The sequence below is a fragment of the Tursiops truncatus genome, chromosome 19 (assembly GCF_011762595.2).
Source record: "Tursiops truncatus isolate mTurTru1 chromosome 19, mTurTru1.mat.Y, whole genome shotgun sequence".
In the NCBI taxonomy this organism is placed as follows: domain Eukaryota; kingdom Metazoa; phylum Chordata; class Mammalia; order Artiodactyla; family Delphinidae; genus Tursiops; species Tursiops truncatus.
The window spans coordinates 50,778,184-50,802,661 of NC_047052.1; the positions used below are offsets into that span (position 1 = coordinate 50,778,184).

General features: G+C 55.8%; 2 protein-coding genes across 4 annotated transcripts; both read left to right on the forward strand.

Moving 5' to 3' along the window:
- The first annotated feature begins 104 nt into the window (after positions 1-104).
- On the forward strand, positions 105-10,238 carry KCNJ14 (potassium inwardly rectifying channel subfamily J member 14). Its single transcript, XM_033846036.2, has 2 exons — positions 105-6,481; positions 8,284-10,238. The coding sequence occupies exons 1-2, from the start codon at positions 5,774-5,776 to the stop codon at positions 8,869-8,871; spliced, it is 1,296 nt and encodes a 431-aa protein (XP_033701927.1). The 5' UTR covers positions 105-5,773; the 3' UTR covers positions 8,872-10,238.
- Positions 10,239-12,397: 2,159 nt separating this feature from the next.
- Positions 12,398-21,061, forward strand: CYTH2 (cytohesin 2). 3 transcript variants are annotated; one of them, XM_033846033.2, is made up of 12 exons: positions 12,398-12,631; positions 13,444-13,591; positions 13,690-13,756; positions 14,791-14,909; positions 15,856-15,936; positions 16,419-16,531; positions 16,642-16,790; positions 17,334-17,445; positions 20,195-20,271; positions 20,384-20,455; positions 20,554-20,708; positions 20,798-21,061. In XM_033846033.2, the coding sequence occupies exons 1-12, from the start codon at positions 12,613-12,615 to the stop codon at positions 20,883-20,885; spliced, it is 1,200 nt and encodes a 399-aa protein (XP_033701924.1). In that variant the 5' UTR covers positions 12,398-12,612; the 3' UTR covers positions 20,886-21,061. The 3 variants fall into 3 exon arrangements, with proteins under 3 accessions (XP_033701924.1, XP_033701923.1, XP_033701926.1); XM_033846032.2 differs by lacking the exon at positions 12,398-12,631 and adding an exon at positions 12,994-13,162; XM_033846035.2 differs by lacking the exon at positions 12,398-12,631 and adding an exon at positions 12,997-13,162 and having other exon boundaries at positions 13,444-13,562; positions 17,334-17,446; positions 20,193-20,271.
- Positions 21,062-24,478: the final 3,417 nt, after the last annotated feature.

The following is a 24,478-nucleotide window of genomic DNA, read 5'->3' on the forward strand; positions in this document are numbered from 1 at the left end:
CTGCCTCATGAGGAGGAGGGAGGACCTGGCCCCCGGCTGTCCCTAGGCCACTGGGTCCGACCCCCAGCCCATTGGGTGCTATAAGGTCCTGCCTTCCCGATGTCTTATTCCGTCTGGAACTCACTCTAGGTCTCTGGGGGGGGATCTCAGGTGTGCCTCCCAACTTTTTAAGGCTTCACCTCAGGCGGAACGCCCGCCGTGTCTCTTGTCTTTCCACCACTGCCCTCATGATCGCTTTCTCACCATCTCTTTGTTCCCTCATCTGTGTCCCCATCTTCCCGCATCTCCTGGACCCCAAGCTCTGTCTCCATGCCCCCTCCCGCTGTGTCTTTCCTCTGCCACCGCCTCCTCTCCAGCCTGCTTGGGCCGAGGCCCAGCCGCCCTGCCTGGCCGTCCTCCCTGGCTCCCCCTCTGCAGCTCGGAGCTGGCCCCACCCCCTGCCCCCCCTCGGGCCAGGCCTCTGATCCTCCTGTGGACACAGAGGTCGGCACCCGGCACAAGGCCCCTGGGGCCGAGGACGGGCCGCAGCACCTCAGCACCCGCAGAGGCTCGCGTCGGCCCGAACAGAAGAGCCCCCGGCAGAGGGCATGGGGGTGGGCTGCCCCATCAGGTACGTGTCTCCGCACAGAGCCCCAGGGCCGGGGTCCTGGCTCGGAGAGCCGTCCCCGCCCCCAGCTTCCTTGCTCGGGGATCTGCCCCGGCACCTGCAGCCCGTCCTCACCGTTCCCCACTCAGTGACACGTTCCAGCCCCAGAGCGATCTCCCCCGCCCAGCTTCACTCCCCCCAGCTCTGAGCCCACCTCCGTTTTCTGCCTGTTTTCACTGTCTCCCCCGTCCCCCCCATCCTGCGTCTCGTCTCGTCCCATCTCTCCCCCATCTGGCTCTGTCACCACAGCTCCTGTGTCTCCACTTCTCTTTGCTCGGTTGCTCCTAGGCTGCCTGCCTCTTTTCTGTCCCCCTCTCTCTCCGGGCCTCTGTCCCCTCTGGGTTCCTGTGACCCCCTGGGGGGGGTCTCCGTCCTTCCCTCCATCTCAGGGCTGCCCCTCCACACTCGCCCTCCCTGCCCATCTCTGAGCCTCTGTACCCTCGTCTGTCTTCAGTCTCCACACCACATCCCCTCCTGTCCATCTCTGCCCTCCAACCTGCTGCCCAGACCCCACTAGTGAGCGGGGGGTGGGGGGCTTGTGAGGGGACAGCCAGGGTCTCAGGGAGCGTGTGAAAGTGCTTCTGGGCGGAGGGGGGGGTGGCACCTGGGGCGGGGCTTCTCAGCCCCAGATTAGACAGTGACTTTGACGTGAAGTTGATGCATCTTAAGCCCCGTGTCGCCTTTATATGGAAACATTAAGCTGCTCTCCCAGGTCAGGGGGAGGTGGGGGGGAGGACTTCAGGCTCTGGGTCCTCTTCTCTGGGGTCCTGCCGTTGCTGGTGGGAGGTGTGTGTGCCCTGAGGCCGAGTCCCATGTGCTGCCTGTGAACTGGGCCGCGTTGGATGCAGACAGGACCCCCCCAGAGGTGAAGGCCCCTCCTGTCTGCTTTATGAAATGGACGAGATCACATCTGCCTCACGGGGCTGAGGGTGGCACAGGAGGATTTAGGAAAGCAGAGTCCTGGGTTGGAAAGGCTCAGGACCAAAGCAGCAGCCCACCCCTGGCACTTTGTGGGTCTGGCCAGGTCTCTGAGCCCACTCCCCAGCCTGTGAACCGGAGTGATGATCCTGACCTCCCAGAATCCTGAGCAGCCAAGGTGAGCGGCGGGGTCTGGTGGAATGCAGCGGGCGGGCTGCAGATACCTGGTGAGCCTGGCAAGGCCTGGGACATCGGTGCTCAGGAAATAGGAGTGTGCGATCGGGTAGTCTGCGGTCCGGTCTGTCACTCAGGCTTTGGCACCGAGAAGGCTGGATGGGAGTTCAGGGTTTGCTGTTCCTTGGCTGAGGGACCTGGCACAAGGGATGGACCTCAGCGCCTCAGTTTGCTTTACTGTGAGAAGCAAAGCCCCTGCATCCAAGGGTCCCTGCATCAGAGATGGGTGACTGCGTGTGAGGAGGCCCCTCCGGTCCCCCACGGCCCCTCCCCCATCATGTCATCAGGTGGCCCCTGAGAGGAGACTAGTGCATAGTGGGGACTTCCAGGCAGGAGAGGGCTGCAAATGTCGAGGTCAGAGCCTGGATTCTGACCTCAGACCTGCCCCCTTCAGCGACGAGCCTCAGTTTCCCATTTCTGGAAGAACGATCTCTAATGCCCAGAATAGTTGAGGCTGAAAAAAAGAGAGTTGGGGCACATCATGGGCGCTGAACACAGCCAGGCGCGGTCCACTCTGACGTGAGCCTCAGCTTTGCCTCTGCAGTATGGGCCTAAGAAAATCCCACGTGGCGGAGCTGTCTGGGTGGTCAAGGACAGCAAGTGCAGAGCTCTGGGCAGGGGAGTGGGTACCTGTCGATGTTGAACTTGACATCAACTAACAACTCGCTTTCCTTGGAGTGAGTGCCCCCAGCCCTGCTAAGAAGCCCATGAGGATCCCCAGAGCCTGGCACAGGGGGCTTATAGCACCTAGGTGCTTGGTAGGTATTGATGGAACTGATGTGCAAAACATTTAACCCCTAGCCCAGACAGGTCCCGGAAGTCCCTCCACCACAGGGCCAGATGTTAACCCTGCAGCTGCTGGAGGGCAGTGAGGTCTGCAGGTCCATGCCTGGCCCCTCCCCTCTTCCTCTCCCTTCTCCTAGTTCAGCTGCTAAGATTCCCTCCATTTCTCAGATGAGGCAACTGAGGCTCAGAAAGGGATGTGACTTGCCACCAGTCATATAGCTAGTAAGTGCCCGAGCTGGGATTCAACCTACAACTGCCTGATTCAAAAGCCCAAGTTCTTTCTTCTGGATTCCTCTTCCTTTCAAGGTTTTTTTTTTTGTTTTTTGTTTTTTAAATCCCCATTCCACAGATGAGCAAACTGAGGCTCCAGAAAATGAAGCCAGTGGTCCCAAGGCACACAGTGGGTCAGCAACTGAGTCACGGTTGAGCCCTGGGTCTATATGACTGAAAGACCGTTCCTGACCTTGATGAAATCCAATTTCCCCGTTTTACAGCTGAGGAAACAGGTTTAGAAAGGTTTCCCCACGATTTGAGAGCCAGGGCCAAGCCTGGGTTTTACTGTATGTTTTTGTTTTTTTGTAACAGCTTCATTGAAATATAACCCACATACCATACAATTCACACATTAAAGTGTACAATTCAGTGTTTTTTTGGTATATTCAGAGTTGTGCAACCATCGCCACAATCAATTCTAGAACATTTTCATCACCCCACTAAGAAACCCCATTCCTCTGGCTATCGCTCCCCATCCCCCCATCTCCCCAGTCCTGGGCACCACTAGGCTTATTTCTCAGTTTACAGATTTGCCCATTTTGGATATTTCATATAAATGGTACTACACAATATATGGTCTTTAGTGATTGGCTTCTTTCACTTCGCATGGTGTTTTCAAGGTTCATCCATGTTGTAGCATCTATCATGCCATTTTTAAAAAAATTACTGGGTAGTATTCCACTGTGTGGATAGACCACATTTTATTCATTCATTCATCAACTGATGGATGTTTGGGTGTTTCCATCTTTTGGCTATTGTGAATAATACTGCTATGAATATCTGTGAACAGTGTTTGTGTGGACACTTTGTTGTGTTTTGGTTTTTATTCTTAATTTTTGGCTGCACTGCATGGCATGCGGGATCCTAGTTCCCTGACCAGGGATCGAACTTGAGCCCCCTGCAGTGGAAGCACAGTCCCAACCACTGGACCGCCAGGGAAGTCCCCTGGACACTTATTTTTAATTCTCTTGGGTAGATACTTAGGCGTGGAATTGGTAACTCTATGTTTAACCATTTAAGGAACTGCCAGACTATTTTCCACACCAGCTGTGTAATTTTACATTCCACCAGTAGCATAGGAAGGTGCCCATTTCTCCACATCTTTGTTAATGCTTTTCTGGTTTTGTTTTTTCTAATTTTTATAGCCATCCTAAGTGGGTATGAAGTGGTATCTCACTGTGGTTTTGATTTGCATTTCCCTGATGGCATAATGTTGTCAATTATCTTTTCCTATACTTATTGACTATTTGTACAGTTGACCCTTGAAAAACATGGAGGTTAGGGGTGCTGACCCTCTGCACAGTAGAAAATATGAGTATAACTTTAGAGTTGGTCCTCTGTATCCATGGTTCTGAATCCAAGGATTCAACAAACTGCAGACCATGTAGTACTATTGTAGTATTTATTGAAAAAAATCTGTGTATAAGTGGACCCTTGCAGTTCAAACCCATGTTGTTCAAGGGTCAACTGTATATCTTTTTGGAAAAATGCCTATTCAGATCCTTTGCCCATTTTAAAATTGGGCTTTTTCCTATTGAGTTATAAGGGCTCTTTATATGTTTTAGATACAAATTTCTTAGATACGATTTGCAACTATTTTTTCCCATTAGTGGGTTGTCTTTTCACTTTCATCTTAGTGTCCTTGGAAGCACAAGAGTTTTTAATTTTGATGAAGTTCAAGTTATCTTTTTTTTTCCCTTCTGTTGCTTGTGCCTTCTGAGCTTTTGAGCTATAGGTGACCTCAGAGCCCGGTCTCATCTCTCCAAGCTGGAGTCACAGCAGCAGTTACCACTTAGTCTTTTTTTATTTTATTTTATTTTTTTTGCGGTACGCGGGCCTCTCACTGCTGTGGCCTCTCCCGTTGTGGAGCACAGGCCCCGGACGCACAGGCTCAGCGGCCATGGCCCACGGGCCCAGCCGCTCCACGGCATGTGGTATCCTCCCGGACCGGGGCACAAACCCACGTCCCCTGCATCGGCCATCGGACTCCCAACCACTGCGCCACCAGGGAAGCCCTTTTTTTTTTAATTTTTAAAATTTTTATTGCAGTATAGTTGATTTACAATATTGTATTAGTTTCAGATGTACAGCCGTGATTCAGTTATATATGTATAGTTTTTCAGATTCTTTTCCATTATAGGTTATTATAAGATATTGAATATAGTTCCCTGTGCTATATAGTAGGTCCTTGTTGTTTATCTCTTTTATATATAGTAGTGTGTATCTGTTAATCCCAAACTCCTATTTTATCCACCACCCCCACCTGCCCCTTTCCCCTTTGGTAACCGTAAGTTTGTTTTCTTTGTGACCGCTTAGTCTTTATTTTATGAGCATGGACTCCAGAGCTGGACTGCTAGCACTCAAATCCCAGCTTATTTCTGTACCTCTGTTTCCTCATCTGTAAAATGGGGCTGATAACGTCTACATTGTTGAGGTTCAAATATCTAAATTTATGTAAAGTGCTCACAACAGTGTCTGGTGCTGTATAAATGTCCGCTCTAGTTACTGTAGTGCTTGCTGTAACACAGTATTGCTATGGCTATAGTTGTGTTCCTGTTGTTGCTACACAACCGTCTCCTATAGTATTACCATCAGTGTTTTTGTTTGTTTGCTTTGGCCGCGCTGTGCGGCCTGCGGGATCTTAGTTCCTCGACCAGGGATGGAACCTGCGCCCTTGGCAGTGAAGGCGCACGGTCCTAACCACTGGACTGCCAGGGAATTCCCCCACCAGTGTTGATGCTGTACTGTTCTGATTTTCCACCCATTTGCCAGATGAGGCCACTAAGGCCCAGGGAGCATGATGGCCAATGAGCTCCCCCATTTCCGGCAGCCCTGACGTGGCTGCCCGTTTCTTGTCCCCGCAGGTTCGGGGCGCCCGCCCCCCGCTAGGCCAAGTGGAGGGGGTGTCCCCGCCCAATGGGCCTGGCCAGGGCCCTGCGCCGCCTGAGCGGCGCCCTGGAGTCGGCGAACAATCGGGCGGGAGATGAGGAGCAGGCCGGGCCCGAGTTGTGCCGCAACGGGTGGGCGCCAGCGCAGTCGCAAGTGGGGCGGCGCCGCGGGCGCTTCGTCAAGAAGGACGGGCACTGCAACGTGCGCTTCGTGAACCTGGGCGGCCAGGGCGCGCGCTACCTGAGCGACCTGTTCACCACGTGCGTGGACGTGCGCTGGCGCTGGATGTGCCTGCTCTTCTCCTGCTCCTTCCTCGCCTCCTGGCTGCTCTTCGGCCTGGCCTTCTGGCTCATCGCCTCCCTGCACGGCGACCTGGCTGCCCCACCGCCAACCGCCCCCTGCTTCTCGCAGGTGGCTAGCTTCTTGGCCGCCTTCCTCTTCGCGCTGGAGACGCAGACGTCCATTGGCTACGGCGTGCGCAGCGTCACCGAGGAGTGTCCGGCCGCCGTGGCCGCTGTGGTGCTGCAGTGCATCGCCGGTTGCGTGCTGGACGCCTTTGTCGTGGGCGCCGTCATGGCCAAGATGGCCAAGCCCAAGAAGCGCAACGAGACACTGATCTTCAGCGAGAACGCCGTCGTGGCGCTGCGCGACCGCCGCCTCTGCCTCATGTGGCGCGTCGGCAACCTGCGCCGCAGCCACCTCGTCGAGGCCCACGTGCGGGCCCAGCTGCTGCAGGTGCGAGACAGTCCCGGCGGGAGACCACGCCCCCTGGTGGGCGGGCCCTTTCACGAGTTCGGGGGGTAGGTGTCCTGGGGGATGGTGGGAGTTGTAGGTCTAAGGGACAGGTGTGCGTGGAGCCTGGAGGGGATCTGGACTACAATTCCCAGCAGCCTCCTGGGGGCAGGGCCCCTTCCTCCCCACCTTGTGGGCTGAGGATGGCTCCCCGAGATGCTGTAGATGTAAACCCAAGGGAAAGGTCTCTGATCATTTCTTCCTGGAGGCCTAGACTTCAGACAGATTTTGAGACTTATGGAGCTCCCTGTGGATTGAGGATGGGCCCTCTATCGAATTGTGGGAAATCCAGACCTGCGAGGTCCACGCCTGGACGGTAAAGGCTCTGAACTACAATTCCCAGAAGCTTCTGGGGGCAGGGAAATTGCCCACCTGGGGTGGTCTGAGGAGGCGTTGTAGTTTTGTGGGTGGTGTAAACCACGGCTCAGGTTTACGATTCTCAGCAGATATTGTGGTACAGAGAGAGACCTGTGACTGAGGCCAGACCCCTATGGGCTTGTGGGAGATGTAGGCCCGAGGACGGGGTGCAACTCAACTCACACCTGCAGAGTCAGGGAACACAATTCTCCATGGCCTCTGGGCATCATTTGTGAGAGACTTCATTCCCCACCTCAGGGGCCCAGACTCTCCCACCAGCCTCCTGCTCAGAGAAGTACAGGGCAGTGTTTGGGAAACTCTTGAATTTTAGCGTCTCACCAAACAAACAAAAACAAACCCAAAACAAACAAAAAACTACAATTCCCATTGGTCCCTGGGGCAGCGACTCCTTCCAGCGCCCTGATGAAGGTGCCTTAGAATTGTGTTTCTAGAATTGTGGTCAAACCGCCCAAGCAAATTCTGGGGCAGCAGCTGCCCTTGCCTTGCAAGTAAAGACATTTAAGAACTCTGGTCTGGGGCTGGACTGGGGTGAGAGGGAGGACGGGGTTGTGGTGGGAACTACAACTCCCAGCAGCCTCTGGGGGCTCTCGGAGACAGTGGCAAGAGAAGGAGTCCCCAGCCCCCCACCTCTGTCTCCTGCTTGACTGAAACACCAGGATTCACGACCAGGAGGGACACTGTCTCTCCCAGAAGTCTTTGGGGTGCTGACATGGCCTGGGAAATGGGTATGGAACCAGTGGGTAGATGGGGTGAAACTGCCAACACCTGGCCGGGGCTTAGGCCCCCACCCCACACAAATACACAGACACACAAGGGGATGGAGGCAGTTGGTTTGGGGGTGTGGGTAGATAGCCCAGAGGCCAGCCTGAGGCAGTGGTGAAACATAGGCTGTTGGACCTAGATTGCCATGCTGGTTTATCTTTCTCTGGCCATATATTGAAAGCCATTTCTCTATCCCTCTCCTCCTTCTCCAATTGCTGGTTGGATGTCATTCTTATCTTATGTTGTCTCTTTAACTCCGTTTCTGTCTTGCTGATTTCTGTGGGTCTATGTGAATGTCATTCTGTCCCTCTCTTTTTCTCTCCCCTGTCTTTCTCGGATTTCTTTCCTCAATCCCTGTCTGAGTCTCTGGGCCTCTGTCCTCTCCTCCCTGGACCTCCATCTCCCTCTCTCTGGGTCTCTGTCCTTCTCTCTTTCTGGCTTACCATCCCCCTCTCTCTGGGTCCATGTTCTCCCCACACCCCAACACCTACTGGTCTCTGCCCTCCTCTTTCTCTGCATCTCTCTCCCCTCCTCTCGCTGTCTCTGTCTCCATTTATCTCTCTGCTCCCTAATGTCTGTCTTTGGCCACTCGCCTTTTGCTACAGCCTCGCGTGACCCCGGAGGGTGAGTACATACCGCTGGACCACCAGGATGTGGACGTGGGCTTCGATGGTGGTACCGATCGCATCTTCCTTGTGTCTCCCATCACCATCGTGCATGAGATCGACTCCGCCAGTCCTCTGTATGAACTAGGGCGCGCCGAGCTGGCCCGGGCTGACTTTGAGCTGGTGGTCATTCTTGAGGGCATGGTCGAGGCCACAGCTATGACCACACAGTGTCGCTCTTCCTACCTCCCTGGTGAGCTGCTCTGGGGACATCGTTTTGAGCCGGTCCTCTTCCAGCGTGGCTCCCAGTACGAGGTTGACTATCGCCACTTCCATCGCACTTACGAGGTCCCAGGGACACCCGTCTGCAGCGCCAAGGAGCTGGACGAACGGGCAGAGCGTGCTTCCCACAGCCCCAAGTCTGGCTTCCCCGGCTCTCTTGCAGCGTTTTGCTATGAGAATGAACTTGCTCTGAGTTGCTGCCACGAGGAAGAGGAGGAAGAGGAGGGGGATGCGGCAGAGGCAGAAGACAGGGCTGCCAGCCCCCGAGTACTCACACCAACCCTGGCGCTGACCTTGCCCCCATGATACAAGCTGGTACCCCCCTATTTGTACCCCTTTCCCAGAGGTAGCAAGATGGAGAGATTGGGCCCTCTCCTGGGATGAGAGCAGGTGTTTCCTAAGACCAACAGGCCTGCTGGGTAAATTATTAGCTGGTGATATTCTGCCACATCTAGTGGACCTACCAATGAACATACTGGACCTTAATTCCTCTGAATTCTGTGCTCCCTCCTGAGACCCCTTTGTCAGCCCAATTCCTGAGTCTCCCCAGAGATAAGGGATCCAGAATTCTAGACCACCGAAGAGGCAAGGACTGGTATTTCTAGATTCCTCTAGGTGGCTGGTTTGGTTTGTCAAGCAGGATCATGAAATGATCGTACAGCCCACCTCCAGGGGAAGAAGTCATCTGTTCTCAAGCAGCAGCAGAGATGAAGAATTTGTTGGTCTGAATTGACCTAAGATTCAAGGGACTGTTTCTTCTCGACTCAGCCAACCACATAGCAAGTCATTTTTTTCTAGACGACCTAAGGAGGGAAAGTTATGGAATGCCCCAAGAATTCAAGACTATATTGATTGACCAATGACAAGGAATGTTGACTGCAAGTCAGGAAAAGACTTTGCGGTTGCAGAAAACCCCAGTGTTGAGATTCTGTGAATACAGATTGACCACAGAGGCAAGCACTGGGGATTCTAGAACAGCTGTGACCAGAGATTGGACTACTCCAGAAACTAAAGAGTTATGTTTCTAGAATGCACAAAACAATTGGAGAGTCTGTGGGTCTAGAAGGACTAAAGTGACAGATTGGGAGTTCTTGATAGGCGATAACTCCAGACCACTGGCTCTAGAACATCGAACCGAGGGGGAGAATCAACGCTCTACATGATCCACAGGCTTTGTGTCTTTTTTAAGTGCCATTCTAGAATGTCCAAAGGAATCAAGATTCTGTGGCTCTAGATTGATCACAGAGTCAGGGAAGGATTGGCAATTCTGATGTCTGAGGTGTGCTGGTTGCAGTTTGCCCAGTGGAGTGGAAACTCTCAATGAGGATAGATGACTGCTTTGTGGTTCTGTAATGCCAAAAGGAATCAAGGCTCCAGGGATCCAGAGTTGTCCGTTATCAAAACCCGGAAGTTCTAATCAGCTCCTAGAACTTGGCAGTTTGAGGAGGTGGACTCGGGACTTGACGGGCAGCATTGCTGGGCTGACCTAGAAGGTGAGGGCTCGGGTGAGACCCTGTGGGTGACAGGGCTAGTTATTGGGCAAGGGAAGGGAGAGGCCCAAGGCTGGTGAGTCTGCAGTGCTCTGGAATCTTCCACCTAGTGATGTGTGTCTATTTCTTAAAGATGTTATACATATGTGTATTATATATATATAATATAAATAAAGATATCTATCTATTTTTTCCTGTGTTCCTACAGTAGGGTTAGAAATTGAGCTTGAGTTAGTGGAATGGAGCGCTTTACAAAGATCCAGGAAGCTTTGCTCTAGACCCCAGCTCTGCCTCAACTAACTGTGTGACTTTGAGCAAATCACGCCCTTCTCCTCATCTCAGTTTCCCCATCTGTAAAAACGAGGTATTGGAACTTGAAGTTCGCCAAGGGCCTTTCCCCGAGGATGATTCCTCACTTCACTGAGCATTGGATGGGGGTGAGGGTCCTAGAGATACCCTAGCTCTCCCTGGTGCTGGAATGCCTGGTCTTCTGGGGGCAACAGGGATGGGAGATGCTCTCAGAGGCCAGGTCTGAACCTGGATGTCTGAATGACAGGGCAGGCAAGGGGGAGGGAGGGTTGTGGCTCAGGGCCAGAATCACCTCCTCTCTGGTCCAGCTTGGGGGCAGGGGAAGGAGGAGGTACCTCTGAATGTCAGGGGAATGTATGTGTTTAGGGGGAGACTTGTCCCCCAGATTAGATCATTGGGAGCCCTGTGATGGAATGGTGTGTCTGGGAGTGTGCTTCTGGGGTACATACAGGTCCTTGGATCTGGCCCGTGCCCATGCTGCTATCTACCTAAGTGCCCAGCAGGCTAGAAGCCAGCCGCAGAAGGAGCCAGTGCCAGGGAGGACACGTTCCCACCCCTGTGTCCCAGGATTGAGGGCAGGCACTGTCATTACCCATCAGCCTGCCCCAGTGCTGCATCAACCCAGGTCCCCCTTCTGGTTTCCCCACCTCCCTTTATCCTGAAGAATCCCCACATAATAACCGGATGGGATTAATTAGCTGGCTGCTACCCCAGCTCAGGGTGGCTGGGGTAGGTATCGGGGGCAAAGGAAACCCAGGCATGAAGAAGGGTGTTAAGTTGGGGGTGAAGGGACAGGAAAAGGGTTCTGTTTGGAAGGAGAGAGAGTGGGGTCAGGGCTGGTGCAACCTGGGTTCCTGCTAGGGAGGGCAGAGCTTGAGCCACTCATAAAGGTCACTGAGGGGATTAGGAGGCTCCGTGGCTAATCTGTCAGCTTAACCAGGTCCTGTCCCGGAATGTGTCCCCACCTGCCTAGCTCAGGGAAGGCGAGTGAGGACCAGGCCCAGACACCACCTCAGACCTGATAAGGGACCTGCCCGTTTCGGGGGTGCCCAATATCTCCTTCCGAGCCAGACCCCTGCACGCGCTTTGCCTGCAAGGAATGGGAATGAAAGGTGGGGGAGGGGAAATGTCCTCAGATGCGAGAGAACTTGGAGAGGAGGGAGGATTTTGAGAGCAAGAGTATGAGAGGAGGGGGAAGCGAGTCACAGAAGACAGAAAGGACTCTGAGAAGAGGGAAGGAATCAGAGGTGGGAGGATGCTGAGGAAAGGGGAATTGTAGCGGAGAAGGATGCTAAAATAAGGGGAGGACTTTTGGGGAGAGAGAGAGGAGACTGAGAGGCAGCCTGAGGCAGGAAGGCGGAGCCTGTGCTTTCACTGTATTTGGCCTTCCTCTGTTGTCCCGTTCTCCACGACTGAGACTAAAAAGCGCAGCATTTGGAAGAAAAAAATAAGTCTTTTGTTTCACCACTCCTTGACTCTGAAGAGGCTGAGGTGGATGGGGAGGTCAAGGGAGAGGGTAAGAAATGGGTCTGGAGATCGGAGGAGCCAGTACCCGGAGGAAGGAAGCCAAAAGAAAGCTGAGCCAAAGCTACTCCCGGTTGCGTGGCAACCGCTGCAGTCAAAAGCCAGCTGGGCCGGCTAGGAGGTGTGGCTCACGGAAATAACCGAGGGTCGTGGCCCCGCCCCCTGGCAACAAGCCCAACAAAGGGCCGCCCCCTAGCAACGTATTGCTAGAGGCGGGGCTCAGTTGACCTGGTATCCTAGGGCCCAGAGCCCTTGCGCAGGCGTAGTTCTCTCTGCTTCTGCTTAGTCCCACCTCCACGCAACTCCTTTCCGAGGCTTCTCATTGGTAAGCAAGCCAGCCAAGAGCCTTCTTTAGTTTCGGAGGCGGGGCCCGGCCCCTGCTCGCACTTCGATTGGCCCCACAGACCGTCTACCTCCGGCCGGACATTGCTACGTCTACTCCTTGCGCGTCTATTGGCCCTGGAGGACGATTCTTCGGTATCGGAGGCGGAGCAGACGAGAGGGCCCGCCGTGGATTTGGCGGTGTCAAAACGAGGGGCGGTCCCTACTGGCGGGGCGGTTGGGAGGCGAAGGGAGAGTCTTTTCAGCGCTGAGGACTGGCGCTGAGGAGGCGGCGGTGGCTCCCGGGGCGTTTGAGCGGGCTCACCCGAGCCCGCGGGCCAACGCGGATCCAGGCCCGACCGGCGGGACCGCCCCGGACTCCCCGCGGGCCTTCCTAGCCGCCATGGAGGACGGTGTCTATGGTAAGTCGGGGAGGGGCGGGGCCGTCTGGGAGCGGATGGAGCGTTTCGGCCCCAGCCTTCTGCCGCGAGCGTTCTTCCCGGCGCGCGCCCTGCGAAGCTGTTCGGCTCCGTCGTCACTTCGCTTTTGTGGGGCACGGGACGGGCTTCCGGCGGGGCAGGAGAGTGGGGCGTTCCAGGCCATTGTTTGGGCCGAGCCTGTTTCCGGTGGCAGCGGGAGGGGGTGGGAGCGGCGGAGGCGAGGCCGGGGAGGAACCATTCCCTCTGGAGGGGCCGGGCGAGCCCAGTGCCTGCTGGGAGAGGGGAGGGGGCTTTTGGGGACGCTGGGGTGAGGAGAGATCTTGGGGGCTACAGATTCCGCTAAGGCGGGGACGGGGGCCTTCGATGCCCCGCCCCCTTCCTCAACTCTTGCAAGCTGTCATCAGCTTCGCCTGCCATAGTTACTTTCCATGGACCCAGGAGTCCGGACACCCAGATCCACAGCTACCTCGCCAAGAATGGAGGCAGAAAACCAAGGCCTCAGCCTCCTTTCAAGTAATGGACCGAAGTTCAAGCTTCCAGCCCTTTTTTCCCCACAGACCTAAGAGTTCAGGCTCCCAGTCCCCTTCTCCCCTAGGACTAAAGAGTCTAGGTTCCTAGCCCTTCGTCCCCTGGACTGAGGAGTCCAGGCTGTACCCCGTCTTCCAGTAGACAGGAGGCTGGACTCTCATTCTCCTCCTGCCCCCGAACCTAGGAGCCCTGTCCTCCCCCAGATTTCAGAAGTCCACGCTTCCAGTCCCCAGAACTGACCTCCTACCCCTGATCCCCTCCTCCAGAACCCCCGGACCTGACTCCGGAGGAGCGGATGGAGCTGGAGAACATCCGGCGGCGGAAGCAGGAGCTGCTGGTGGAGATCCAGCGCCTGCGCGAGGAGCTCAGCGAAGCCATGAGCGAGGTGGAGGGTCTGGAGGCCAATGAGGGCAGGTGAGGGCTGGGGCAGGGAACCTGGGGGTCACGAGGCCAGGCCAGGGCCAGGGATGCCCAGGCATTGACCCTCCACCCTCCGTTCTCTGTCCCTGCAGCAAGACCTTGCAACGGAACCGGAAGATGGCAATGGGCAGGAAGAAGTTCAATATGGACCCCAAAAAGGTGCTTGGGGCCACAGGGCTGGGATCAGCCAGGCAGACATCCAGACGGGGGATTCTGGCATCTCTGTTCAGAAGTATGGTGGTTAAAGGTCTACCTTAGGTGCACGGACGTGGTCCTGATCCCTGGATTCAGATATTGGCTGCATTTGTTCCTGGGCTGGAACTTCCGCCCGGGGGGGTCTTCTTCCCCTTTTTGCTCATATTCTAGGGCCCACTTCTGTTGTCACCTGGAGTCCCCAGGGGGAGCTCGATTGAGTCTGGTAGGGAATATGGACAGAGATGTGTACAGAAGAGTGTTGACGAGTGCCATGACAGAGAGAGAGAGAGGTACCAGGGCTGTGGACACTCAGGGCAGCAAGCCTGGTGGCATCAAGGAGGGCTTCCCTGAGGAGGGTATATTCGGGTCAAGTTTGAAGGATGAGTTAGTATTCACCAGGTGGAGGAAAGATGTTTGTTCGTTCATTCAGTCATTCATTTTACACCCATTTCCTGAGGCCTCCCTCGGACCTGCCCCTCTGCTAGGCAATGCTGAGGACCCAGAGAAGAGTTTGACCCTGCCTTGCCCTCAGGGAGCCCCTAGACATGGATACCATGATCCAGAGTGAGATAGCCACAGTGGTGGTCCTCGTGGCATCAGGAGAGCCTGAGAAAGCCTTAGTCCAGCCTGAGGCTTGGCCCTCACAGCCCTTGGTGGACTGCTGTCTACTAACAGTTTCCAACTTTATTCTTCTTGTCCAAAGCAATGGTAGTTTGTTCAGTCATTCAGCAAACATTCATGGAGCTGCTGTTCCTTGCCAGACCCTGCTTCCGGGGGGGGGCTGGAATTAACCAGGCAAAGGCAGAGGGAACAGTAGATGCAAAGGCTAAGACGTGGGACGGATGGTATTTAAGGACCTGGGAAAAGCCTGAAAGTAAAACTCGGCCCCACTCCGTTGAGGGTGGGGGTGGCTTTGGAGGCTCTGGTTTCTGAGGATGTGGGGGGAGGGGCATGGCTTTCTGAGTACCCAGCCCTGAGACCCAGCTCCCACCCCCCAGGGGATCCAGTTCCTGGTGGAGAATGAACTTCTGCAGAACACACCCGAGGAGATCGCCCGCTTCCTGTACAAGGGCGAAGGCCTGAACAAGACGGCCATCGGGGACTACCTGGGGGAGAGGTGAGACCTGCCCCCTTCCCCCCCCCGTCCCCCCCCACCTCCTGCTTGGCTTCTCACCTCGGCCCCATGCACCCAACTCCTCCCGAGAAGAGGCCCTGATAGATCAGCCTTGTGACTGGATTTTGACAAAATGGGCTGACAGGAGTCTGGGGGAGCCTGGGACCTTCTGGGGAACCTGGGGACCATCTGTGAGCATCTGGGGGGTGTGGGACCTTTGTGGACATCTGGGCAATGTGGGGACCTTCCATTTAGGTCTGGGGACAGTGGAGAACATCTGTGGGTGGCGTGGGAGCGTGAGAATGGTGTGTAGACAACTGGTGTGCATGGGAATGATGTGGACCGCTAGGAAGTGGGGCACGGGACGGGCTGGGATGCTTAGGGATTGTGTGGACATCTAGGGTGTGTGGAACTTTCTGGATATCTGCAGTACAGAGACCGTCTGTGGACATCTGGGGTGCATAGGGACTGTTTGGGGAGTCTGGGGGTCACCTCTAGATTTCTGGGGATTGTCTGTGGACATCTGGACTGCATGGAGATGGTCCGGGTATCTGGCATTGTGGGGATCGTTTTGTGGACATCTGTAGTGCACTGGGATTGTCCATGGACCTATGGGGGATGGGGGACCATCTCCACAGGGCATCTGTGGAACCTGGGGCTCATCGGAGAGAGGTGATGGCCAGCAGAGCACGTGTTTGCTGCATTTCTCCCCACTGAATAGAGGTCCAGCCACACCAGGGTTCTCGAGGCAGACAGTCCTCCCAAGAGCCTTCTGAGTTTCCCTGCCCTGGTGCCAGGCCTGTGATGGGGGCTTGGCCAAAACTTTCACCGGCTACAGGGGTAGCCTCTGTGCAGAAGAGGGGGCGCAGCCTCCCCACTCCTTCGCCTCCTGTCCACGCCCACCTCCCCACGCCCCTTCCTGCACGTGACTTTGTCCCTGTCCTCCCAGGGAAGAGCTGAACCTGGCAGTGCTCCACGCCTTCGTGGATCTGCATGAGTTCACCGACCTCAATCTGGTGCAGGCCCTCAGGTGAGAGGGACGAGGCTGGGAGGGCAGGAAGGTGCCTGTCAGGGCTTTCTTTCCAAGTGATGATCCCTACTCAGAACAAAACAGCAACAAAAATTAGGGAATGGATTGCCTTTACATGACACCAAAGTCCACGGTGGGGCTTCCTCCCGGCATACCTGTATCCAGGTGCTCAAATGCTGTCAGAAGGACAACTTTCTCTTTCTCTTGATTGTGCTCCCCATGGTGTGGGCATTGCTCGCCACAGACCCTCCTCCCACATGATAGCAGAAGGCCCTAGCAACCATCAGACCCGTTCAGCAACCTTAGTAGAAAGAAGGAGGGTGTTTCCATATAAATCCACCAAAAGTCTCATGGCCGATGCTCAGTGGTCAGATTGGCCACAAGCGTGGAGCTCTCATTGGCCAGTTCCTATCACGGGGACTGAGAGTGGGGAGCGGGTCCTGCCAGTCCTGGCATCGACACCCGGCCCCTCTCTGACGCAGGCAGTTCCTCTGGAGCTTCCGCCTCCCTGGAGAAGCCCAGAAGATTGATCGGATGATGGAAGCCTTTGCCCAGCGCTACTGCCTGTGCAACCCGGGGGTTTTCCAGTCCACAGGTGGGGGCGCAGGCTGCTGGGTCCTGGGGAAGGAGGGAGCTGGGGGCTTGACCTCTCGGGTCCTGGGGGCCCATATGCCCCAGTCATCACCCCCTGACTGTCCAATGCAGACACGTGCTACGTGCTGTCCTTCGCCGTGATCATGCTGAACACCAGCCTTCACAACCCCAACGTCCGGGACAAGCCGGGCCTGGAGCGCTTTGTGGCCATGAACCGGGGCATCAATGAGGGCGGGGACCTGCCTGAGGAGCTGCTCAGGGTCAGGCCCCCCCTCCCCCTCCCCCAGCGCCCTCAGCCCTGTCCCTCTTCCTGCCGCAGACCCTCCTCCCTGCGGGTCTCCTAGTGCCTGAGCTCCCCACCCGGGATCATCGTCTCGCCCGTGGACAGCGTGGTCATGCCAGCATGTCCATTTCTTTCCTCTTTCTCTCTCTCTGGCTGGCTGTCTTGTCTCTCTCTTTCTCTTTTCTGTCTCTCTCTGGCTCTGTGACTCTTTCAGGGTCTTGGTGTGTCCCATTCTCCACCTGCCTGTCGGTCTCTCTCAGAACCTAGCAGCTCTTCCTATGTCTGTGTTTCCACATATTTTTTTAATCTTTCCTCCTCTTTCTCCTCCCTGGGGCTCCCTCCACTCTTCTGCCTTCTGCTTCCCTTTTCTCCCGGCCTCCTCCCTCCCTGCACCATCCCATCTGCCGTCCCACCCATGGTCTCATTGGCTCCCTGGTTGCTGGAGCCCCCTCCCCACTGCCAGGTAGCCCTGGGAGGGTCCCAGGAGCCTGGGATTGCTGACCATGCCTTCGCCCCTCAGAACCTCTACGACAGCATCCGAAATGAGCCCTTCAAGATTCCTGAGGATGATGGGAATGATCTGACCCACACCTTCTTCAACCCGGACCGGGAGGGCTGGCTCCTTAAGCTGGGTACGTCCCTTGCTGACTCTGCTGGCTGCCTCTGCAGGGGGGAGGTTAGTGGGTCCCAGGCTGTGGACTCAGCTTCTCACATACCCGCTATGTGACCTTAGGCCAGCGATTCCACCTCTCTGAACCTCAGTTTCCACATCTGAAAAATGGGCCGAAAATGAGTTCAGCCCTGTGTGCCGGGCCCAAGCCCAGGGCCAGGCTTGTATTCAGCGCTCCCTAACCCCTTGTGTTCACCCATGCATGTTTACGGAACCCCTTCTTTGTGCCAGGCCCTGGTTTAGGCACTGAGGACACAGCCGAGAACCAGATCGCCCAGTCCCCATCTGGGGGGAGAGTGTTCACTCGGGATGCTCTCAGCTGTAGTGAACAGAAAATAGCCCAAGGGGTTGGGATGCCTGGGAGCCTGTTACCTCACTTGGAGGGAACTCCTGGGGGTCCGAGGCAGACCGACTATGACACTCTTGCATTTATCCCCATGGTATGTTACCTCCTTATCAGCCCAGTAGCGTAGTGGCTGTTCTAGGGGCGTCGTACCTCCCCAGAACATCTCCCTTAGTCAGAAAAGAGCCTGCAGAAATGAGGAAAAGGGTCTCAGAGTACCCCGGTGGACTTCTCAGCTGGTTGGATTGGTTCCTGGTGGGGGGCGGGGCCGCACCCAGGCTGGCTTAGGTGAATCGGGAGCCCCTGGCCCCGATGGGGTGGATGGGGCAGGGGCCAGCGACCCTTGGAACACGTGGCACCGGCAAATTCAGGGTTAGTTAGCGGAGGTCTGACAGGTACAGCTGGCTGAGGACTGGAGTGGTTCTCAACCCTGGCTGCCCAGAGATTCACCCGAAAACCGCAATGGCCAGTCCACAGACTTGTGACTGCTGGGGGCAGGATAGGCCATCAGTCATGTTGAAAGCTCTCCAGGTGGTTCCAGTGCATGGCCCAGGTTGAGAGCCATTGGCTCGGAGCTGGGCCTGGTTGTAGTAGGTGCCCTGGGAGGGTCAGCGGTGGCTTTTTTTTTTTTAATTTGGCTGCGCCAGGCGAGCTCCTTAGTTGCGGCATGCATGTGGGATCTAGTTCCCTGACCAGGGATGGAACCCGGGCCCCTTGCATTGGGAGCGCGGAGTCTTATCCACTGCACCACCAGGGAAGTCCCAGCGGTGGCTTTTTAATGGAGGAGCAGTGAGTGACTGCCCCAGGGAGACAGAGAATCTGGTGAGGAATTATAGTCCGGCGTCGACTGAAGGCAGCCCAGACAGTGGGAGGGCCCAGAGGAAGCTTCCAGCCTGGCACAGGGTCAGGGCAGGACTTTGCTCCGTTCACATCTCATCATCCACACTGCCTCCCCCGCCGCATGGAATTCTGCTCCTAAATGGAGGAATCGCTTCTCCAGCCACAGTAGCAGGTCCCTGGTGCATAAAAAATGCGAACCACTCCTTCCAGACAACTTGCTGGGGTGGAAGAATTCCTGAATCAGCTCCGAAGGAGGTCTGCGGAGTCTGGGAGGAATTTAGATTCTTCAAGGAAGGCCAAATGGTGCCCCTGGCAGTGAGTGGGTGGGAAGGAAAAGCAGGAGGGGCAGCTTCCTGAGGAACTGGTTCTCTTCCAAACCGCGCCCAGCAGTAGGAATCCTGCCCATTTCTTGGATGAGGAGATTGAGGCTCGGTCACTGTCCAGCAGCCACTGGGCAGAGGTGGCCTTGGACCCAGATCTCTGACCAGAGCACGTCACAAGGTCATTAGAAGAAGGCACCTCTTAAACACTGAAATACAGGAAAGGGAATCTGTGGTGGCTATATTCACAAAGGTGGTTAATAGAAGTCATTATTACTGCAGTTTAATCCTTGCGGGATCATAGGGAGCCCAGAAGCGGGTCACTTGGAAGCAGGAAGGTGTGGGCTGGAGTGGGTCTCTAGACTGGAGTCCACAGAGGGCAAGTGGTTGTCCTAAGGTCACACGGCCAGTTTGTACTGGTGCTGACATGAGTCCCCAAGCCCACCTTGGCCCACCGACTGGGGGTTTTGTCTTCTGCCTCGTGGGGATGACTTCCCTACAGAGACATCTTCACCGTGGCAGTGGAAGGCCCTCCTGGCCTGGGATACACGCTAGGGGGTGGGCCGGAGCTGGGCACTGGCGCAGGAGGTGCTCTTGGCCGCCTCAGTGCGGTTCAGCATCCTCAGCCTTCCGGGGTGGGAGAGGGTCAGGCCATTCCTCCCTCATGTGGATGTAACTGGTTTTCTTCCCTCTCTCTCCCTCCCTCCCTCCTTCTCTGCGTGTTTCTCTCTGCTGTTTCTGTCAATCTCTGTGCCACCCCCTGCGCATCCCTTCCCTCCCCAACCCTGCGGCTCTCGGGGGCACCCCATTCTTCCGCCTTCCCTTCTCGCCTGGTCCTGCCTGCTTTCTCGCTGTCTGCCCCAGGAGGTAGGTACAAGGCCGGCCCGTCCTTGCTCCCCGACAGGACACAAGGGGAGGGGGCTGCCCTGGCCTCGGGCCTATAGCTGGGGGGCTGAGGGCCCTGACCCGAGTCGACAGACAGGCTTAGAGAGTGTAGAGCCGCAGGCTGGGGGTGGACCGGTTCCCGGGGCCCCGACATCACGCCTTGTCCTGCTCGTCTTCCCACGCATCGCTCTGTCCGAGGCCCTGACAGCCCCACCTTCCCTGTGCTCGCTCTGTCTCTCACCCCCCACCCGGCCCCGTCCCCGCCCTCCCAGAGGTCCCATCCCCCTGTTGAGCCCAGGCCCCCTACCCCCCTTCCCTTCCAGGGGGCCGGGTGAAGACGTGGAAGCGGCGCTGGTTTATCCTCACGGACAACTGCCTCTACTATTTTGAGTACACGACGGTGAGGGCGGGGCCAAGGGGCAGGGGGCCGGACTCCCGAGTCTGCGGGAGGCAGGGGCTGGGGGGTTGGGGGGAGACTGGAAGTCTGAATCCGGTCAAACTCGTTGTCTCAGGACAAGGAGCCCCGAGGAATCATCCCCTTGGAGAATCTGAGCATCCGCGAGGTGGACGACCCCCGGAAACCAGTAAGACCCTCCCTGTACCCCGTCCTGCCGTGTCGGGGGGTCTCCCCTGTCCCCAGGGCTGGCTCTTCCCAGCTGCCCATCGTCTCGTGTCTACCCAGAACTGCTTCGAGCTCTACATCCGCAACAACAAGGGGCAGCTCATCAAAGCCTGCAAGACAGAGGCAGATGGCCGGGTGGTTGAGGGGAACCATATGGTGTACCGGATCTCGGCCCCCACGCAGGAGGAGAAGGACGAGTGGATCAAGTCCATCCAGTGAGCCTGCGCCCCGGAGTCCTTGGGGAGGGGGTGGCCGGGGGCCCAGGCCCCTCGGCCCTCACCCTGGGATCCCGCCCCTTCTGCAGGGCCGCCGTGAGCGTGGACCCGTTCTATGAGATGTTGGCTGCGAGGAAGAAGCGGATTTCCGTCAAGAAGAAGCAGGAGCAGCCCTGACCCCCTGCCCCCAACTCTATTATTTATTACGGAGCTGCCCTGCCCGGGTGGCCGGACCCCCGGGCCCTGGGGCTGCGGATCCCGGTTCCCCGTTTGGAAAACTCGTCTCCTCTAGCTCCTCTTTCATTATTTGTAATTAATACGCTGTTGGTAATCTTATGAATTATTTAACCATTCGCGGCCTGCGGACCCCTCATCTCTTGGGGTTGGTGGAGCTGGCCTGGTAACGCGTGAAGAAAGGGTGCTGTCCGTGCAGCCGAACGAGCCGGGCGTCTCCTGGATGGCTCAGTTCTGGTTTCACCCATAGCCCGCGGGGGTGGAGTAAAGGAAGAAGTTTAACTGGGTTGGCGTGAGCGTTGCATTAGAACTGAAGGGTGCTGAGAATGCAGGTATGCAGAGCTTCCGGGACGAGGTCTGCCATTCATTCTAGACATTACTTGACAGCCAGGCGCCGGGCAGACACTCATCCCACCTTTGCTCTCATGGGCTTGTGGTCTTTGAGGGGCAACAGATAATATCTGATCGGCTGGGCTAGAGGTCAGTGGTGTCGGGAATAGGTTGGGACCAGTGTAGGTGGGGCGGGGCTTTGGGGCCAAGAGGGTGGGACTCTGGGCCAGTGGAACCGGGTTTCTCAGCCACTAGAGGATCATCCTTTGGAAGACATTTTACACCACGCAGGGGTAGTGCTGAGAACCGGCATTTTTTATAACATCTCCTTTCCCGGGAATCTGACCGCTTGCAGAAGTGTAAGGACCGCATTCTTTGAGGGTGAAACCTTGGGGGGTGGGGTACCCTTGAGCCCCAGGTCCAGGCTTGTCCCCCTTTGCCTTCCAGCTTGGGGTGTGCGTGGTGTCCCCAAGGAACAAAAGCACGTGGATCCCGAGAAGGGTGTCGGGAGACCCCGTCTCTCTCCTACGTCCAGATCTGCAGCTGAGGAGGATTTAGTACGAGAAACCACAACTCCAGACAGGCCCAGGACCAAGCCCCTGCTGCAAGGGAAGCCTGTCGTCCCAGGGCGTGCCTGAACTGCAGTTATCCTCCGTGTCCCCAAGGGATCTAACTCCTAATTGTTGAGTGCTGCCAGTGGGGTGTGGAAGATCCCGGGTCTCGGGCGTTGACCCGGCCCCGCCCTTGGCCACAGACATCAGCGGGTGTGAAAGCTCCTAATCGCTGTAACAACTCCAAGGTGGTGCACCCAGCCCTCCCGGGAGACTGCCAGACTACAATTCCCAGCAAGCTATGCGGCGCTGGCCGCCCCACTGTCGGGAGAGCCATTCTGGAGGTCTCCTGGGAAATGTAGTTTCTTAAGACTCCCATGTTGGGTTTCCCTTCGGCTGATCCCCCGCCCCCCACTTCCTCAGGTTGGGAAACAAGGCCCTGCCTGACCGCTTCCACCCCAGGGGCTGATGGGGAATGAAGTTCCCAAATGAGGAAATGGAATTCCCAACTCCTCAAAAATTCCACAGAAATGGAGTCATTGACCCAAGAAAGTCATGGGAAATGAGGTCCTGGGTCGATGGAGGGTCCCACCACTGTCTCCCCCTGTGTTGCTCTGCTCCATGGAATGAACCCATAGGTACCGAGTGCCTGTTGTGGGTAAGTAGCTGGCTCAGTGGAGATGCCCCAGAAGAGCATTCCAGGCAAAGGCAACAGCATGTGCCAGGGCAGGGAAAGGCACATTGTGTCGGAGTAGCTGACAGCATGTTGGTGTGCCTGTACGGTGCTGGTGGAGTGGGGCTGGGGTGACGGGAAATGGAGGAAATGCCTGGGCCCAATCATTTGGGGCCTGGACAGCCATGTTAGGACTTTGAATGTCCTCTTAGCTGATGGGAAGCCATCCAAGGTCATGACACAGGAGAGTGATGTATTTGGGTTGATGTTGCAGGAGGGGGCCTTTGGCTGTTGCAGGAGAGTAACTTGGAGGTGAGCAGGGGCAGTAGCAGGGAGGTAAGTTAGGAGGCTGTGCTGTCATTCTGGTGTAAGAGGGTGTGGCCATAGACTTGGAGAGACCCGGACCCGCAAGAGTCCTCTTGGAAGAGGAGCCAGCAAGACTTGCTGAGGGCTGGGTCAACTCTGGGATTCTAGCTTGAGCAGCTGGTGAATGGCAATGTCATTTACTGAGATGGCTAAAGAGGGGATTTATGGGGGGAGAAATCAGTGGTTCTGTTTTAGCCAAATTAAGCTGGAGATGCCTGTGGAACATTAAAATCAGACTCCAGTCTCCTCAGAATTGTCCTTCAGTTTTGCCCCCAATCCGTCTTCTCCCCAAGGATGGAGAATTCTGGCTTTCAGCTCCCTCCTCTCCCAGGACCTCATACTCCCAACCCCCTTGTTACGGGTTGAACCGTGTCCCCCACAAATCCATATATTGAAGTCCTAACTCCCAAAACCTCAAAATGTGATCTTATTCCAAAATAGAAGCATTGCAGATACAATTAGTTAAGACGAGGTCATTAGTGTGGGCCCTAATCCAACTTGACTGGTGTCCTTATACAAAGGGACATTTTGGACACAGAGACACACATGCAAGGAGAGAAGGCCATGTGATGACGAAGGCAGAGATCGGGGTGATGCTTCTGCAAGCCAAGGAGCACCAAAGATTGCCAGACAGCCACTGGAAGCTAGGAGACAGGCCTGGAACAGATTCTCCCTTAGAAGGAACCAACTCTGCCGACACCTTGATCTTGGACATCTAGCCTCCAGAACTGACACAATAAAGTCTGGTTTAAGCCACTCAATTTGTGGAACTTTGTTACAGCAGCCCTAGTGAGCTAATACACCCCTTCACCCTCAGACCCAGGAAGTCCAGGCCCCCAGCCCCCTCCTCCCTCAGACCCAGGAGCCTAGGCTCTCGCTGCCTAACCTGGCTGGGTTCCATGCAGCACCCACCCTGGGCAGACATGTTACAACATCAGTTCAAGAACCACCAGATCTATCAGAAGTGGCAGTAGGGGACAGAGGCAAAACCTAATCCTCTCATTCGCTCTTTCTCCATCGCCCACAACTTACATGTGACCCTAATGCTCTCATCATCTTAATTCCTAAGCCAGGAGTCCACACAGCATCCCAGCTGGGTCCCCACTCCTGACCCCTCCCTCGTTCCTCATCCAAACTGCTTCCTTCATATACACAAATGAATCTGGTACCAAGGTGACGGCGGGTGGGGGTGGGAGGAAGACAGGTTGAAGCCAGGAGATCAGAGATGCAATGACAGACCCAGTCAGAAGAAAAAAAGACAAAGATGGACACAGAATCAGTCAAGAGACCAGGACAAACTGAGAAAAAGAAATCGAGACAAAAACCCGTGGCAGAAAGACATAATAGAGACAGGAAGGTGACGGGGACACGCAGACAAGGAGAAAGAAGTAGAGATGGGGTGATACTCAGACGAAGAAATAGATGAGAAGAAAGAGGCTGAAGACATGGGATGGGAAAACAAAGACAGAACTGGGACCGGGTGAAATAGGGAGATAAAGGGACAAAAAACAGAGAGAAATTTGAATGGAGAGGTTCAAGTAGGGGGAAGGCAAGAGAATGTCAGACAGGTGGGTGGTCACATGAAGAAACAGGTAAACTGAGGCACAGTTACCATG